At 41.1% G+C, this 15,748-nt stretch overlaps 1 protein-coding gene across 2 annotated transcripts; it reads left to right on the top strand.

The window, feature by feature from the left end:
• The first annotated feature begins 890 nt into the window (after positions 1-890).
• tbx18 (T-box transcription factor 18) lies at positions 891-14,855 on the top strand. Of its 2 annotated transcripts, none has more exons than XM_042503443.1 (8): positions 891-1,321; positions 3,017-3,176; positions 4,592-4,693; positions 6,210-6,381; positions 7,591-7,758; positions 9,356-9,420; positions 10,765-10,859; positions 11,905-14,855. In XM_042503443.1, the coding sequence occupies exons 1-8, from the start codon at positions 1,087-1,089 to the stop codon at positions 12,444-12,446; spliced, it is 1,539 nt and encodes a 512-aa protein (XP_042359377.1). In that variant the 5' UTR covers positions 891-1,086; the 3' UTR covers positions 12,447-14,855. The 2 variants fall into 2 exon arrangements, with proteins under 2 accessions (XP_042359377.1, XP_042359376.1); XM_042503442.1 differs by having other exon boundaries at positions 3,014-3,176.
• The last annotated feature ends 893 nt before the right edge of the window (positions 14,856-15,748 follow it).

The raw sequence follows: 15,748 nt of genomic DNA, 5'->3' as shown, positions 1-15,748 counted from the left end.
GGAAGTCAGAAAAATGTCACAATGGTGCAACGGAAGAAATGCACACAGAACAGAAAAAGATTCAGATTGAAGTCTGGATTTTTAATATCTCTTATTTTACATGTTGTGGGGCTCCACAAACAGTAAAAATATGTGTTTGTGTGTCTTCCTTTGCTGCATAATCTACCCTTTAAAACATTTTTCTAAAAAAATATTCAAAATTATAAATTGTGATCAGAAAAATGGTAGTTGTTTCTAATTTCTATTGAGTACAGAATATGTTGTTAATGCAATTATTAAAAATGTATTGACTAGTTTTATTTATTTTATATTTTAACAGTGGTTGAACATGACTATTTCTGTAAATACAAATGTGAACATGATTACAGATTATTATTCTTTATTTTTATATTTAGGCCAATTCTTAGTTGTGGAAATATATATATTATAGATCTAAGGCTATTTATAAAACACTCGTGGCTGAAGCCTCAGATTCAGGCCTAAGACGCCACTGACTGATAATACTGAATATCAACATGTGAAACGTGCTGTAAGAAAAACGCTCATTTCCCGGATGGAAGCTACAAACGGCCTCCATCAGGAGGTACTAATGTCCAGATATGCAAAGCATGTCGGGCCGGTGTGTGAAAATGCGCGCAATGCCCCAGAGAGACGCTCTTCGCGCTCCTCCGCCTGAAGACATGATTCATTCACCAGCTCCACTTTTACCCCATAAGGCGGCACGAGCGGCCCCCTCAGCGGGCGGGACCAGGGAAAAGTTCCGGGGGGCTGTGATCACTCCTGATTGGCTGCTCTGTGCGGTGATTGACAGGTCCACTTCTCCTGCTCTCCTCTAAGCTCCGGTTGTTGACGCTCTCCAAAAGTCCGCACGGCTCTCACGGATAACGGAGACATTACAGCAGCTCGTGCCGGCTCCGTCTGTTTCCTCCGCTGTGCGTCTCGAGGGCGCACAAACCGGCGCACCGACAGCACCGGACTGTCACCGTGGATTCAGTTTTTATCGGCTGTGCCTCTTTTGAACTTTTCTCGCTCCCTGCGAGCTCGTGACGCCGTCTCCTCCCTCTCGTGGTCCCGAGACCGAGAGCCATGGCAGAGAAGCGGCGGTCCCCGTGCGCGCTGAGCGTCAAGGCGCACGCGTTCTCGGTGGAGGCGCTGATCGGAGCGGAAAAGAGACGCAGGACGTCCGCAGAGGATGCCGTGTCCCCCGGCTACGAGGACGGAACGGATGTGCCTGATCTCACCGGGAGCCCGGGTCCACGAGCCGACAGAGCGTGCACCAGCGACCGAGGCAGCGAGGCGGAGTGTGCAAGTGACGGATCCCGTAAGTCAAAAACACCAAATAAGGCCCGTAAAAATAATAATAATAATTCAAATAAATTTAGAGAAAAAATATGACCAATAATAATAATAATAATAATAATAATAATAATAATAATAATACCTTTTATATATTAAGTGCTTTAAAGGGTAATCAAAGGCAAATTGCACGATACAAATAAATAAGAATGCCTGGCTCTTGAAACAAGACAACATTATTAGCATCATATACAACACTGTAAAATTAATCTAAAATAATGCTCATGTTTGACCATATATACTTTCTCATTGTAGGCTGTAATCGTTTTCGCAGCTTTTTACTCTAATTCGGCTAATTATTTAATGGGCTATGCACATTTTCCCTATTATTATTTTAAAGGACGGTATTTAAACTTGCTTTTACTTACTGACGTTTTTAACAAGAAGTGGATCCGGGTTTTTTCCATAAGGATCGTGCATGCTTTCTTTATTGCCAAGGAAATTTAATAATAAGACGCAAAAGTTGCAGATTATACAGAAAAACAATGATATAGGTCAGAGCCCCACAGTGGAAATGTGATATCATATCGTGGCCCTGGTCTAGTAAATATGAGCGGTGTGAGTGTGACTAATGTGAGGCGCTTTATGAGTTGTGTTGCAATCATAAACACGCCAATTAGCAGCGTATAAAGGCAGGAGAAGTGCACGGAAAAAGGAAGAGGTCTGCAGAAAGCAGAAACCGGCCGGCCTCTGACAAATTAGGATTTAAAATCTGCTTTAAAATGCGCTTGGCTGAGGGGTTTGTCTTTGTGTTCGTTTTTTGGGGCTTGTTAGGCCCACGTCTAATGTCCATAAATTTCCCCCACCTGGCGAGGCCTGTGTTGAACAGCGTAAATAACAACAGCGGTGAGACACATAAACACTGCTGTGAGGGTGTCCTCTAAACATATCCTCAAACTGGAGTGCTCCATCATGAAAATCATTACAGGTCCTACTGGGACCTTAATTGGAGTTCACTTATGAGTGTACAGTAAACTTGACATTTTTCTACAGCATCATAATATACTATAGTATATATATTCAGTAATGAGCAGGGTGACCTTAAGTTTAAACACATATAAAATACATTATTCCTACAAATTCTGTAATTATTAGGTTACTTAAAAGCATTTTTTTTATCTGCCTGCAGTAAAAATAACTCGCAGTGTGTCTTAAAAATTTGCGACTTTTTCGTAGGCTGCTGAAAGTTTTTCCATCATTGCTGTAGTCACTGCAACGATTTAAATTATACATAAAAAATATATGAAATTACCCAATAAGTCATATTCATATGAACTATATGTCAAATGCTAAACGTGTTTCATACACGTTTGGCCTTCGTGCATTAGGGAGTTCGTCCTGCTGTGATGTGATGTTTAGATTAGATTTCACTTTGTCAGAAATTATTTTGAAATTTGTCTTGTCCCAGGAATTGTTTCACTTAAATAAAAAAATACAAACTATATTTTAACCAAACTACAAAAACACAATAAAAAATCACAACAGATACGAAAAGTGAGTGCAGTGCAACATATTACTCATTACTTGTTTCATTGTTCGACTCAGTTACATGTAATATGCTACAAGAGTCATAAGAGGAGTAACACTGTGTGTGAGTGCATAATGTTTGGCCCGTGTTTCTGTTAAAACGTGTTCATCCCGCCTCTCTCCGGTGCAGCAGAGAGCGAGGACGCGCTGCTGGAGAGCCCGCAGCCTGCAGCTCTGTGCGCGGCGCCGGTGACCGGCAGCGGAGAGGAGACCCGGGTCGACCTGCAGGGATCGGACCTGTGGAAACGGTTCCACGAGATTGGCACGGAAATGATCATTACTAAGGCTGGACGGTAAGATCCTAATGCTCAGAAAGGAAAAAAAAACGACGCGCTCTAAAGGAATGTTATAAAAACATGCAAAGAAATATTTATTAAGCCTATTTTGGATTCATTTATTGCCAACTGCACAGATACAGGACAGGTACTCTGGGGTTCTTGTGCGTAAAGTAAGCTTTACTTCATCTTAAAAAAGGTCAAAAAAGGCATTTAAAAGGAAAATATATATTAATTTAATAAGAGTCATAATAATGGCACATAATCTACACTGTAAAATCTGATACGTTGATTTTACTCAAAAAAAAAGAAAAATCTTGGAAATTGATTGCCTTGAAAATGTAAGTAAATACAACTATGAGTCTTAATTTATGTTTAGATTAGATTAGATTAGATTAACTTTATTAATCCAAAAGAAAACTGAAGCACCAAGCGGTTCACAGTAAAAAAAAAAATCACACAAGACAACAAAAACAAGTTAAAATCAACAGATAAAAACAAAAATGGATTTAAAAAAAAAAAAACATATACAAAAAAAAAAACCTCAAGGACTAAAACCGAAAAATAAATAAAATATTTTACAGTAAATTTATATCTAATTGTTAAGTTTACTTAAAATTAAGTTATTATACTTAATTTTGTGAAGCGGTTGCAACTTCAAAATGACAAGTTTAATTCAATCAGTAAACCAGGTTTACTGCTGTTTATCTATTCTGCTGGGTGATATTTGTATATTCTTAATATATATACTCTTAATATATATTATTGGTAAAATCCTCTTTGCGATCATCAAGTTCAGTCAGAATAACTTAGTGAAATTGCTGACACTAAATAACAAGGTAATTCCATTTGTCATTTTTAAGTTGTAACAGCTTCACAACATTAAGTAAATGCGGCTACATTTTGAGTAAACTTAACCCATAGCCATAAAGTAAACTTGCACAGAAAATAATACTTACATTTATTTTCCTTTTTCAAAGCAATAAGTTTCAAAGATTATTTTAACCAACATAAATGTGTCAGATTTTACAGTGTATTTGTACAGGTACAGATATATTTGTAATTTTTGTAGGTAAAGTGAGCTTTGTTTTATCTCTATAAAAGTCAAAGAGAGGCAACAAAAATATTAAATAATTATTTTTGAAGAGTCATAATAATGATAATAATAAAATTAATAATAATAACATATTATCTATTAAAATAGGTAATGGAGCAGATCATTTTACAAGAAATCAGTAATCTAATTTCTCACCTAACCAAGATGACAACCTAAACATTTTCTGTTTATTTTATCTTATTTTTTTCAATTTTGTTTTATTTTGTTTTATTGATATATCAAAGTAAAGTATTAATAAGTGTGTGTTGTAAATCCACGGATCCTGAGGCTGATCGGAAATCTCCAATGCTGATGATTTATTCGGTTTTCCTGTCAGGCGGATGTTCCCCGCTATGCGTGTGAAGATTACGGGCCTGGACCCACATCAGCAGTATTACATTGCCATGGATATAATCCCCGTGGACAACAAACGGTACAGGTAAGACGCGCAGAGCACGCGCGCGCAAACGCACACACACTCACCCCCCCGCTGTACATGCCAAATGTAAGTTCCTTTCATAAATTTCAAAATGTCATTTTAGAAAAGTATAAATAAAATAAAAATAGTTTAAGGAGTGACACAGAAAGTGCAAATTTAACAGACGTACAGGAGTGGCCTGTGACCTCACACGCATGTCCTATAGCACCAGAACATTACAGTAATTTTCGTTAGCATGCAGTCTTAATTTAGACTCCATATACACTGATCCTGGGAGAACCCAAGATTTTTCAATTGTGCAACTCCACTTCTGTGTCCACAAATGGCGCTTGGCAGCGGACTGCTGTCACGGCGGTTTTGCGTCCCTTTTGGGAGAAAAAAATCCCTTTTGGATGCCTAACCTCTCCACCCTCGAGGGTCAAACCGACAAATGTCGTTATGGCGCAGAAGAAAACAGCGTGTTATTGCAACGGCGTCAACGCAGCCAAGTCTTTGCATGCGACACACTGCAGGTCTGTCATTTCAAACGTTCAAAAGCCGTTTATATGGCAACACATTTTTAGCGGCGCTGAGGAGTGATGAGTGACACAGAGGACGTGTTATGCGCCAGACTGACGAGATATCGTATAATGGGCCTACAGCACAGTCTATGGCCTTCAGAGGAAATGTGGCGCTCACGTGCACGCGCAGTAAAGAGCCGCAGGCGGCAGCGCGCCGCAGAGTCTGCAGCTTTTAACGCTTTACAGCAGGTGATGAACGCACCTTCAGCCAGATGAGGAGCTAATTAGTTTGGTTTCTAGCTGAAGGCCATCAGACTTACAGCCTCTAATGTATATTTGCATCGTTTTAAGCCATGGTACATTTAATTGCATATCCTAAAAATAGGACAAAGCGGCTTTAGGCCTGCGTGCTTTACATTTAAAGCGGACATTTGACTTGGCACGAGCTTTGTTTAACTTCTTAATATTAAATGTAGCACACAAGGAAATATGTTTAATAGGGCCTACGTTTATTTATACAAAAATCTTTTTTGGGGTGTATGATTAACATAAATAAATCTGTAGTCATATATTCCTGTAACTAATATTCAATCCTCTATTATTTTAGTTTTCAGAAAAGGTCTGTATTGTTTAGGGTTGTAATGGTATGAGATTATCACAATATGATAAGGTCTGAGAAAATATCGTGGTTTCATGGTATGCCTATAGGCATTTCACAATTATTATCATTTTTTTTACAGTTTCTTTGACCTTTCAAAGCATGGAAACAGAAAATATTTTTTTTCAACAAATGTTTTACAGCTAATTAGTTAAAAGGTCTTCCTTATGAAATATAGAACCGTCAATCTTTATACCAGCAGGCTATATGACTGTAACCGTACTTGTGCTTATTACTGATCGTCAATTTTTTCTTGCGTTTTTTTCGTTATGCATGAGAAAAAGGATGAAAAAAATCTAATTTATGTTAATTTCTCTCCCTGTGCGCGCGCTCGTGTGTGTGGGTGCACGCTATAAAGGTACGTGTACCACAGCTCCAAGTGGATGGTAGCGGGGAACGCGGACTCGCCTGTGCCGCCCAGAGTCTACATCCACCCGGACTCCCCGGCCTCAGGAGAGACGTGGATGCGTCAGGTGGTCAGCTTCGACAAACTCAAACTGACCAACAACGAGCTGGACGACCAGGGACACGTGAGTACCACAACCAAGACTGTCTGAAACATAATCTATGATAGTCAGGGGAGGAAGTATTCAGGACACTTATTTAAAAAACAGCAAAATATCACGTGACAGTGCTGCTGTAGCGTCAATAGTCCATAAACTACATATCAACTACTTTTGCACTATTGTCATATTGCCACCTCAGGCTTCCTGTGTGTGTGTGTGTGTGTGTGTGTGTGTGTGTGTGTGTGTGTAACATGGCTGTGCAATTCTCTATGTGGAATATTTAACCACTTAATGCAATGCAAAGTGCAAAATTCTATGTATTTACAGTATACTACACAGCATATGTGTACTTCAGCTATCCTTTGCAACTATCAGTCATTGGCATGCAGTCGGCCTGTCTGTGTACATGATGGGTGTGTAAAGTGTGTACAGATTTTGATATTATATTATTTTAATTTATCTCATTTGTCTTTTTTGTATTTTTTTATCCTTTAAAGCAATCAATAACTTTTTTTTTTGCATTTTTTCTTGCTTCTGACTTGCTCTTATCTTAAAGTAGTAACAGCACACTGTAAAATACTGTTATTAATAAAAGTGAAAAAACAGCCAGCTCTGATAAATGAAAAATGACTCCAAGGACATCAAAATGACTGCCAATTACTTTTCTAGTCAATCAACTAATTATTTCAGCTGCATTTGTATACTTTACTGTGGTTTGTGTGTGGAATTTTTTAAGTAACTAAAATTATGAAATAAATGTAGAGGAGTAAAAAGTACAGTATCTCTACATTTCACCACAGGTGATATTCACAGATATACTTGCTGAATGTTGCCCTTTCTAATGTTAATCTATCTCCGTTACAATAGGATGAGGTAATACAAAAATATTTTTGAATACATGTTTTTGTTGCAATAATTACTCTTCTAAAGCAGCTGTAAACATTATCACTAAAAAGTCAAAATTTACAAGACAACCAAAGCCTGCAACTGAATTTTTCAACAATGACAAGAAATAGTACAAAATATTTAAAATGGAAAAAAATACATCGTTGCAAGCTCCATAGTTCCCCGTCTAAGTTGGGGGTCTTTGATTTAACAGTCTGTAGATGTGTGTTTTTGTGTGTGCAGGTGCAAATAACACCAGCCAACAATGCTGTTTTACGGCTTTGAATAACAGTAAATTGCTGTTGTGTAACTTAAGCCTGAAAGAACATTTTCTTCCTCCGTGTCCAGATCATTCTGCACTCAATGCACAAGTACCAGCCGCGGGTGCACGTGATCCGCAAGGAGTGTGGAGAGGAGTTATCCCCAGTGAGAGCCATCCCTGCTGGGGAAGGCACCCGCACCTTCGCCTTCCCCGAAACTGTGTTCACCACCGTCACTGCGTATCAGAATCAACAGGTAACACAGCTGACCTCCACACCAGCACATTTCCTCCTAAAAACAACGCCACTGAAAAAACTACCGTGGCCAAGAGACCCGCGTTACAGCAGAGCTACACTGACGGAGCTGCCAACAGAGACTTGTAGTTTGTTTTGCAGTTTTGCAGTGTTTATAGTTACAAACTCGTGATGACTGATAAGAGTTTAAAATAAACTTTTGTATGTCTTAATGGAGCACATCTTCAGCTACGTGTTTCAAACAGATACAGGACTATAAGAGGCAAAAAAAGGAAAATAAGGGACAATTTTGGTGCAATAACAATTTTAATTTTTGCCCTTGGTCTGATCTGCATTCTAAAGTCTACTCTGAATGCACGTGTGAGTGTGTTTTGCAAAACAGAGACAGACCAAGAGAAAAATCCTGCAGTTTCCTTCTGTAATGTGTATTGCAATGTCAAATCTGATAAGTCGATCTTTGTAAAATCATCTTGGAAACCGATTGCCTTAAAAAAAGAAAGAAAATATAACTAGTAATCTTAATTGGTGTTGACTTTATATCTGGTTGTAACGTTTACTCAACATTTAGCTGTATTTACTTAGTTTTGTGAAGTTGTTGCAACTTTAAAAATGACAATTCAAATGACCTTTTTCTTCTTTTAAAGTGCTGCCAACTTCAGTAAACCAATATAGTCTGACTTAACTTGATCATGACAAAGAGGATTTTGATCATGATGAAGTTGTGAGATCTGCAAGTTCTGTTTTGTTATCATGTTTAAGAAAATACAAATATGACTGACTAGTTTTCAGCCAGGAGACTACGGACATATGGTGCAGTAAAAGTGGTTTACTGAAGTTGAAAAAACTTGGAAAGATTCATTTAACCAAACTTGTCATATTTAAGGTCCAACAATTTCACAACACTTATGACAAAATAAGGTTTAAGGTTTAAGTAAACCTCACAGTTAGATATAAAGTGAACAAAGATTAATATTTATATTTACTTACATTTTTCAAGAAAATCAATTTCCTAGATTTTTTTTCAACTTTTTACGCTGAGGACTAACTGTTAAAAATGGCCATGCTACTCACCTATATTGATTTTTTAACTACTTTTCTACATGGCTTGGGCGAGTCATATTTTCTGAGTTTTGCCCACCAAATTTCAAAGCTCCTGGTTTTTCTGGATTTTTGCAATGTGAGCTTTGAAGGAGGATGGTAGCTGGCGTTGGCCCGCAGCGCATGACGCCTGAAGTCAGAACATGGTGGCGATGCCTATAAAAGTCCCTCTGGATGCGGGTCACAGAGCCGGGCCTTAAACACCACCCACAGCCTGGGCAGCCCTATGGCCGCCCCACAGACACGTGCGCACACACACATGCACAAATTCACATATATGTGCAAAGAAACACGTATGCATTGCCACATATAGTCAACAGACAGCAAATTTGGCTGCAAGCTATCCACATTAATGTATTTATTTATAGATCTGACTGTCATATTGCACTAAGAATATTATTTTGGGTGGAAAAAAATCTTCCATTACACAGTGTATGTTATCATAGACTTTGTAATAACTAGATTTTTGGAAATAATTAGAGTCTTATTTTACTTTTCAGATTACAAGGCTGAAAATTGACAGAAACCCGTTTGCCAAAGGCTTCAGAGACTCTGGCAGAAACCGGTGAGTTCAACTCAACCACAAAGATTTTCACATTATCTAGTGCATTAGGGGTAATGTGGGATGCATGACTGCATTATATTCTGGCTTGCTTGTGGTTTTTGTCACGGCTATTTCAGTCTGATTTTATGGGGAGCAAAGCTTTGTATTTATTTATTTTTTTCCGATGGAAAACGTGCAACAGCCTCCCATTAAATCTGCCCTAAATGGCAGGAGAGAAGTTGACTAAACGGAGCAGACGTGGCACATATTATTATGATTTCACCGTGATGCATTTTCATTTAAATGTGCTAACTTTAAAGGCACATTAATCCTCACAACTGCACAGTTACGGGCACATGCTCGGAGAGGGGAAAAATCTAACCTCGGCTGCAAACCTAAATGGAGCGTCAGATTCCAGTCGGCCTCGAGAACATAAACATCAACAGCAAAATAATAAAAGTCAAGAGTGTCCTGAAGAAAATCTGTATAAACACATTTCTAAACATATATAAACACAGCATTAAAACAACACGGCAGTAAAACTCCAGCAGTCTCCAAACAGCCACTCCCCTGAGGCCTCACAGAAATCATTAGAGAGGAGGGGAGAGGAGGAAAGGGGAGCGAGGAGGAGGAGGAGGAGGAGGAGGAGGAGGGACGTGCGAGACAGAACATTTGAGAGGTAGAGAACAGCAAACTGGATAACCCTGACAGCTGACCCTATAAAAGTTAAACTCAGGAAGGCCAAAAAAAGAGAACTCCCCTTAAATATTACAGGAAGAGTTAAGCAGTTTGCTAAATAAACTTGCGCTCTGATAGGCTGCTTCAGAGCTCACACAACCGCTCCGGGCAGCTTGTCTAAATTATCACCGTGGCTACAACCCCGCGGGGGGGAGGACTTTTATCCTCACGCTAACGAGGGGTAACAGAGCACTCGCATTACCCCGCCACGGCAAAACCCTCGGCCCCACCTAGAGGAGGAGGGAGACGCAGATTGGGGGGGAGGGGGGAGTCCCACCTCATAAATCCTTGCTGCGGCTTCCTGCTCCTTCGTCCTGATTCGCCCGTAAAAGCCGTGTGAAAGCAATTACCTCCGAGCACCCGGCCGGCAGCAGCCAATCGCAACGTGGCGTTTATGCCCCTCATTACCTGCCGTCTCCATGGAGACGGCGAAAGAGGGGCCCCGCTGGTGACTAAGATGGCCGCCAGGTGGTTGGCGTAATGTGAGGCATGCTGGGAGAGAGCGGCTGCAGCTGCATTGGCGGCTAAACAAAGTGCAAGTTTTGCTCGGAGTGATTTTCTGATGGTTTTTCAGCGGTGTGTGTGTGTGGGTGTGTGTGTTCACGAGTGCGTTTGTGTGTTTTACAGGATGGGTCTGGAGGCTTTGGTCGAGTCTTATGCATTCTGGCGTCCATCTCTGCGAACACTCACTTTTGAGGACATCCCTGGCATCACTAAGCAAGGTAGAGTTAACCAGCAGGAGTTTTTATGATACTGAGAATTAGTCTTTTTGCTTACAGCCCAGCTGCACGAAGATGTAGGCGTTGTAATTTTCTGGAAACCATAGATGTTAACATTTGTATACCTCACTGTGCAGAACTCTGTGCAACTTCACCCCCACAAATTACCATTCATATGTATTACCCAAATAGTGTTATGTCAAAATTGTGAGGAAAACTTGTTTTCCACAGTGAACAAATAATCTAAAAATGGAGAAAATTCTTGATGAATTAAGGTCACAGGGGTCCAACAGCAAAACTAAACTAAATCCTGCTGTATAATCCAAATCTAATGTGTTCAGTCATATTTTTAGTATTTAAAAGAAAGACCTTTCTGATGGGGAACTGAGCAGAGAGTGAAACTCATCTATGCTCTCTTCAAAGCCAACCTCCATGGACAAAAACAAACGTTTTTCCTCTCTGAACACACGAGTTGCTGATGGACTGACTGGCAGTTAGTTTGTGTTGTGTAACTTTGGTGTTTTAAAGGGTTAATTTGGATTCACCAAAGTCACACAATAAGACAAACAAACTATCAATCCAAGCAGCGGTAAACCAGCAGCTCCTGTGTTCAATGCGGTAAAATTACTGTTTTAATTAATGGAGTCCGGCTGGATAAATGACACGCTGTTGTTAAAAGTGGACCCCAATGACTTCAAATCATCGATTTTTGTCTGTTTTTTGGATTATCCATTCACCATGGAGATATGCAAGAAAAGCAATGATTTTGTGGAATTCAACGTGACACAGAGTGAGTTAGTGATATAGAAATAATCATTTGGGGAGTGAAGTATTCCCTTAAAGCAGGATTCCTGTTTGAATGCAGCTGAAACACTGAATGCTGTATCTAAATTTTAATGTGGATAAGTCATGTCGGGCCTGATACTCGTTTCGGCTAATATGGAAAGTATTGATCTGCTTATTGGATTCCTCCCTGAATCTGAAATGACAAACAGCGTTATCATTTAAGTGGATTTAAGTTTTAATTTTCCTTTTTCTGTTTCTGCAGGGATCCCCGGAGCTCACGGCGGTATCGGAGCATCATCTCACCTGCTCTCCACGTCCCCGTGCTCCTCACCTTTCCAGGTCTGCCCTCTCAGCCCGCCGGACTACACCTGCAGCCGACCCACACACCCTCTCCATCGTTACAGCAACGCCCCGGAGCCGTTCCCCCCTCCCAGAGGTCCATCTGCGTACGAAGGCGAAGGATTCTGTTCCCTGCCTCTCCCCGCGTCCCAGCTCGGCTATCTATCCAACCCCACCCCGCAGGGTTACGCCGGGCTTCGCCTCCACACGCCTCCCTACAGCCTGTACGGTTACACATTCCCTCCGTCACCACGCCTCGCAGCCAGCCCTGATAAAATGGCGGCCGCTGCCACTGCCAATCATCAGAGCCCTTTCCTTGGCTCGTCTCCCAGCGGGACTCTAACGGACAGTCTGGGTGTCCTCAGCGGAGGACAGCAGGGATTCTTGTTTGACTCCCGGACTTTAGGACTGGCAGGTAGCCAGCCGGGAGGAGGGGCCTCGCAGGTCACTGCCCACATGGGCTGAATTTGACTCCAGACATCTCATGAAAAACAAAATGACACCCTGGAATGGGTGTAAGTTGCTTTTGGTTCAGAACGAATGAATCATCCGTGTGCTGAACAAGCATCGGGACAAACAGAGAGGAGGGACAGATGAAGCCACCGACTCTGTGAGCATTCAGAGCTCCTCTGAACTGAAGGGAATATTTTACCAAGTTCTTATTTTCCAGTTACGTTCTCTCGGACATGCATGTGCAGCTGCAGTGGTCACTAAAGGGAGAAACTTCCTGCGGCTTTGGATAAGGAGTCCAAACTCAGTGACTGAACTGGAACTGAAAATGGATTGGGCAGAAACTGGGCTGGCCCCGGCACTCAAAGCGAGCACTTCAACCCCTGGCAGGAGGCCCCGAAGCAGAAACCGTTTTACTCACACAGCAGTCGACATCACCGCCGTCATCCTGCCCTCTCTGGATGGAGTTACTGAACACCACTTAAAATCTTTTATGGGATACGTTGACTAAATTCCATTTGTCAATTAAATTCTCTGTCACACCTGGTGGTGTTCTCCATCAAGTCTGTGGAATAACAAACATGTAGCTCAAGTCCATCTAGTAAAAAGCACTCCAGGCTGAGCCTTTTCACCACTCACACTTAAATTTTTTTTTTACACATAACACCAGGAGCCTGTCCAACACGTTGTCATCCCAACTCGCTAAATACCACTATTCCATCAGTGAACCTACACCTAAAAACTGGATGCACCAGGTACCCTCTCGCATCAGTTTTGGGCGTTCAAGGATGCCGTGTCAGTTTCGGATTGTTACGTGCTTTCAACATACACTTCAACTTTCACAGGAAATTTACAGTTTACGTTCGTTGCCTGTATACTAGGGGTGTAAATCACAAGTTTCACCGCGATACAATATTATATCAGTTCCCAGGACAAGGAAATTATATTTGCTGATATCACAACTTCTGCAACGATTCGATTTCCACTCGATTTAATGCAGGGGCCTGTGATCGACATGAAATTATATCAATAATATCCACGTGGTCTGGCACTTGGCTGATAGCACAGTTTGATTTTTTATGAAGGAGACAAAAACGTGCCTTGGGAATTTCAAAATACAGGATGTACTTTTAAGATAATATGTATTGATGTTTTTACTTAGCACATCCTTTAATCACTATATCGATCCAGACAGATGTGTTACCCCCCTGATGCAGACAGTCTTTAAATAGAAAACCGAAAACATACGTCAAACACTTATGTTTAAAAAAAAAAAACATTGTGGTTGCGCTTTAAATAGTTATTACTAATGTAATGTCACTTCATTGACATACATCACGTGACGTGTCACAAGCATTGAATTATACACATTCTAGCACACTGCATTGTTATTAAAAATAATTCCATCAATTTTTGGTTTCACACAGGAAACAAACAGCAGTTTCCCGGGTAAAAGACCAGAGTTTGTTTGAACTATTGACATCCCCTCCTACCCATCCTATGCAGACTTTGTCGCTCTTTATCCAACAGTTGTTGCCGGAGGCGTCACAGACTGTTGCTGCCCGCTGTGTATCATGCAAGTGGCAAACTATGAAAGTGAAAAATGAAGCCAATGCACAAGTGCCAAAAACTGCAGTTCCTGTAACAGCCACTTAAGACTTGCTCCAAAACAGAGTCAGTCCCCATAGACTCACGTTAAAATGCCCAACTTAGCAAACTTAAACAAGTTTACAGTCTGATCCAAAAATGGTTTGTCTCTGTAGTTAATCTCAACATTCATAACAACTTTACAGGGATGAATTTCATATAAATCACCTGTTTACGTTTTACGTATTTATTGTTGCCCAAACATGATCACTTCTGGCTCCAGAAACCAGGATAGCAACACCCGAAATGCTGAACTGGAGGGTTCAAAATAGCAGTCACAAACCAGTGGGGGACACCACAGAGGCTACATCCATTATTTATACGATCTATGATATCGTACCGCCATGAACGGTACCTCTGTGTGTTGGCGTCTGACGCTAAAGTCAATTGACAAAACGGCAGTATTTGACGAGTTGGGTTGTTGCCTGCTGCACGTTGTGTATCGTATGGACGCAAAGCATGGCTCTGTGTGTCGGTGTCGGAAGCTGAGATACGCTGACAAAACTGAGGCATTTGACGAGCTGAAAGTGAAAACAAGCTGGCTTGTCACGTATTAACATGATGACATCACGGCCATCGGAGATATCTCGCTGACAGCTATGGACTGACGAGGTTAATGCAGCGAGAGAATGATGGATGACGGACTGATCCACATATTCTGCGTCTGGTTTGACAGACGTCTACTTGATGCAGCTGTTTGGACGTCAGGCCGAACATCTACCCTTGTGTGACACAGACGTAACTGCACATGATGACTCTGTATATAGGGGAAAGGAGGGAGGAGAGATGTGTATATAAAGGGCCGTGTGACCCTTCGCACTTAAAAACCCCAATGCACCTGCTTCTGCTCTTTAGACTGGGTCAGGTACGCCGCAGCCGACCCTGACCGAAAAGCTTTTCTTTGCAAACACGCGCTATATCACCAGCACACCCTTTGGCTGAGGACATTAATGTGTTCTGTGACCTTTTTGAGCCAAATAAAATATATCTATTCATGTCACAATGTTAATATGTAATCAATATGTTACTAATTTAACTGATTTTGTGTTGTTTATTAAGGCCGTTGTGAACATACATATGTGTCTGAGTGTTTTCTTTCCACTTTTTTCTAAAAGTACAGCAGTTACTTACAGCAAGCTTACAATATAATATTTCCTTGTGAAAACAAAGTTGGAAGACTGTGTGTGTTCTCGCTCATGTATGTGCTCGTGTGTGTGTGTGTGTGTGTGTGTGTGTGTGTGTGTGTGTGTGTGTGTCATGAAGCAGTTATAGTCTGGGGTCGTTCCACAGGATTTGGATTCCAGAGAAATGAAAAATACCACAGGAGACGAGGAAAAAGAACAACTCTCACATCGTCCTTATTGTGTAACGGCGATGCAAACTAAAACCTACAACTGTGCTGAACTGACTGGTCACACGAGGCCGGGTGTGCGGTGAATGTGGATGTGGGTGTGATGGTGCGGACATGTGTGAGTGTGCACATTTGTGTGTGTGGCAACAGGTGGTTGAGTGTGTGACCTCACAGTCTCAAAGTTCATGCAGATCCCTGAGAATTGACCCCCCTCCTCTTCCTCCTCCGAAGTCAAACTACTCCGCTGAAAGCATTCGCCAAGATTTTTCAGAAAGCTGTTTGCTTTGTCATTTTAACCCATTTCACCACCTGAACAAGC

Source organism: Plectropomus leopardus, chromosome 16, assembly GCF_008729295.1.
Source record: "Plectropomus leopardus isolate mb chromosome 16, YSFRI_Pleo_2.0, whole genome shotgun sequence".
NCBI classification, from domain to species: domain Eukaryota; kingdom Metazoa; phylum Chordata; class Actinopteri; order Perciformes; family Serranidae; genus Plectropomus; species Plectropomus leopardus.
The sequence above is the reverse complement of the archived record's forward strand: the minus strand, read 5'-3'. Positions and strand labels throughout refer to the sequence as shown.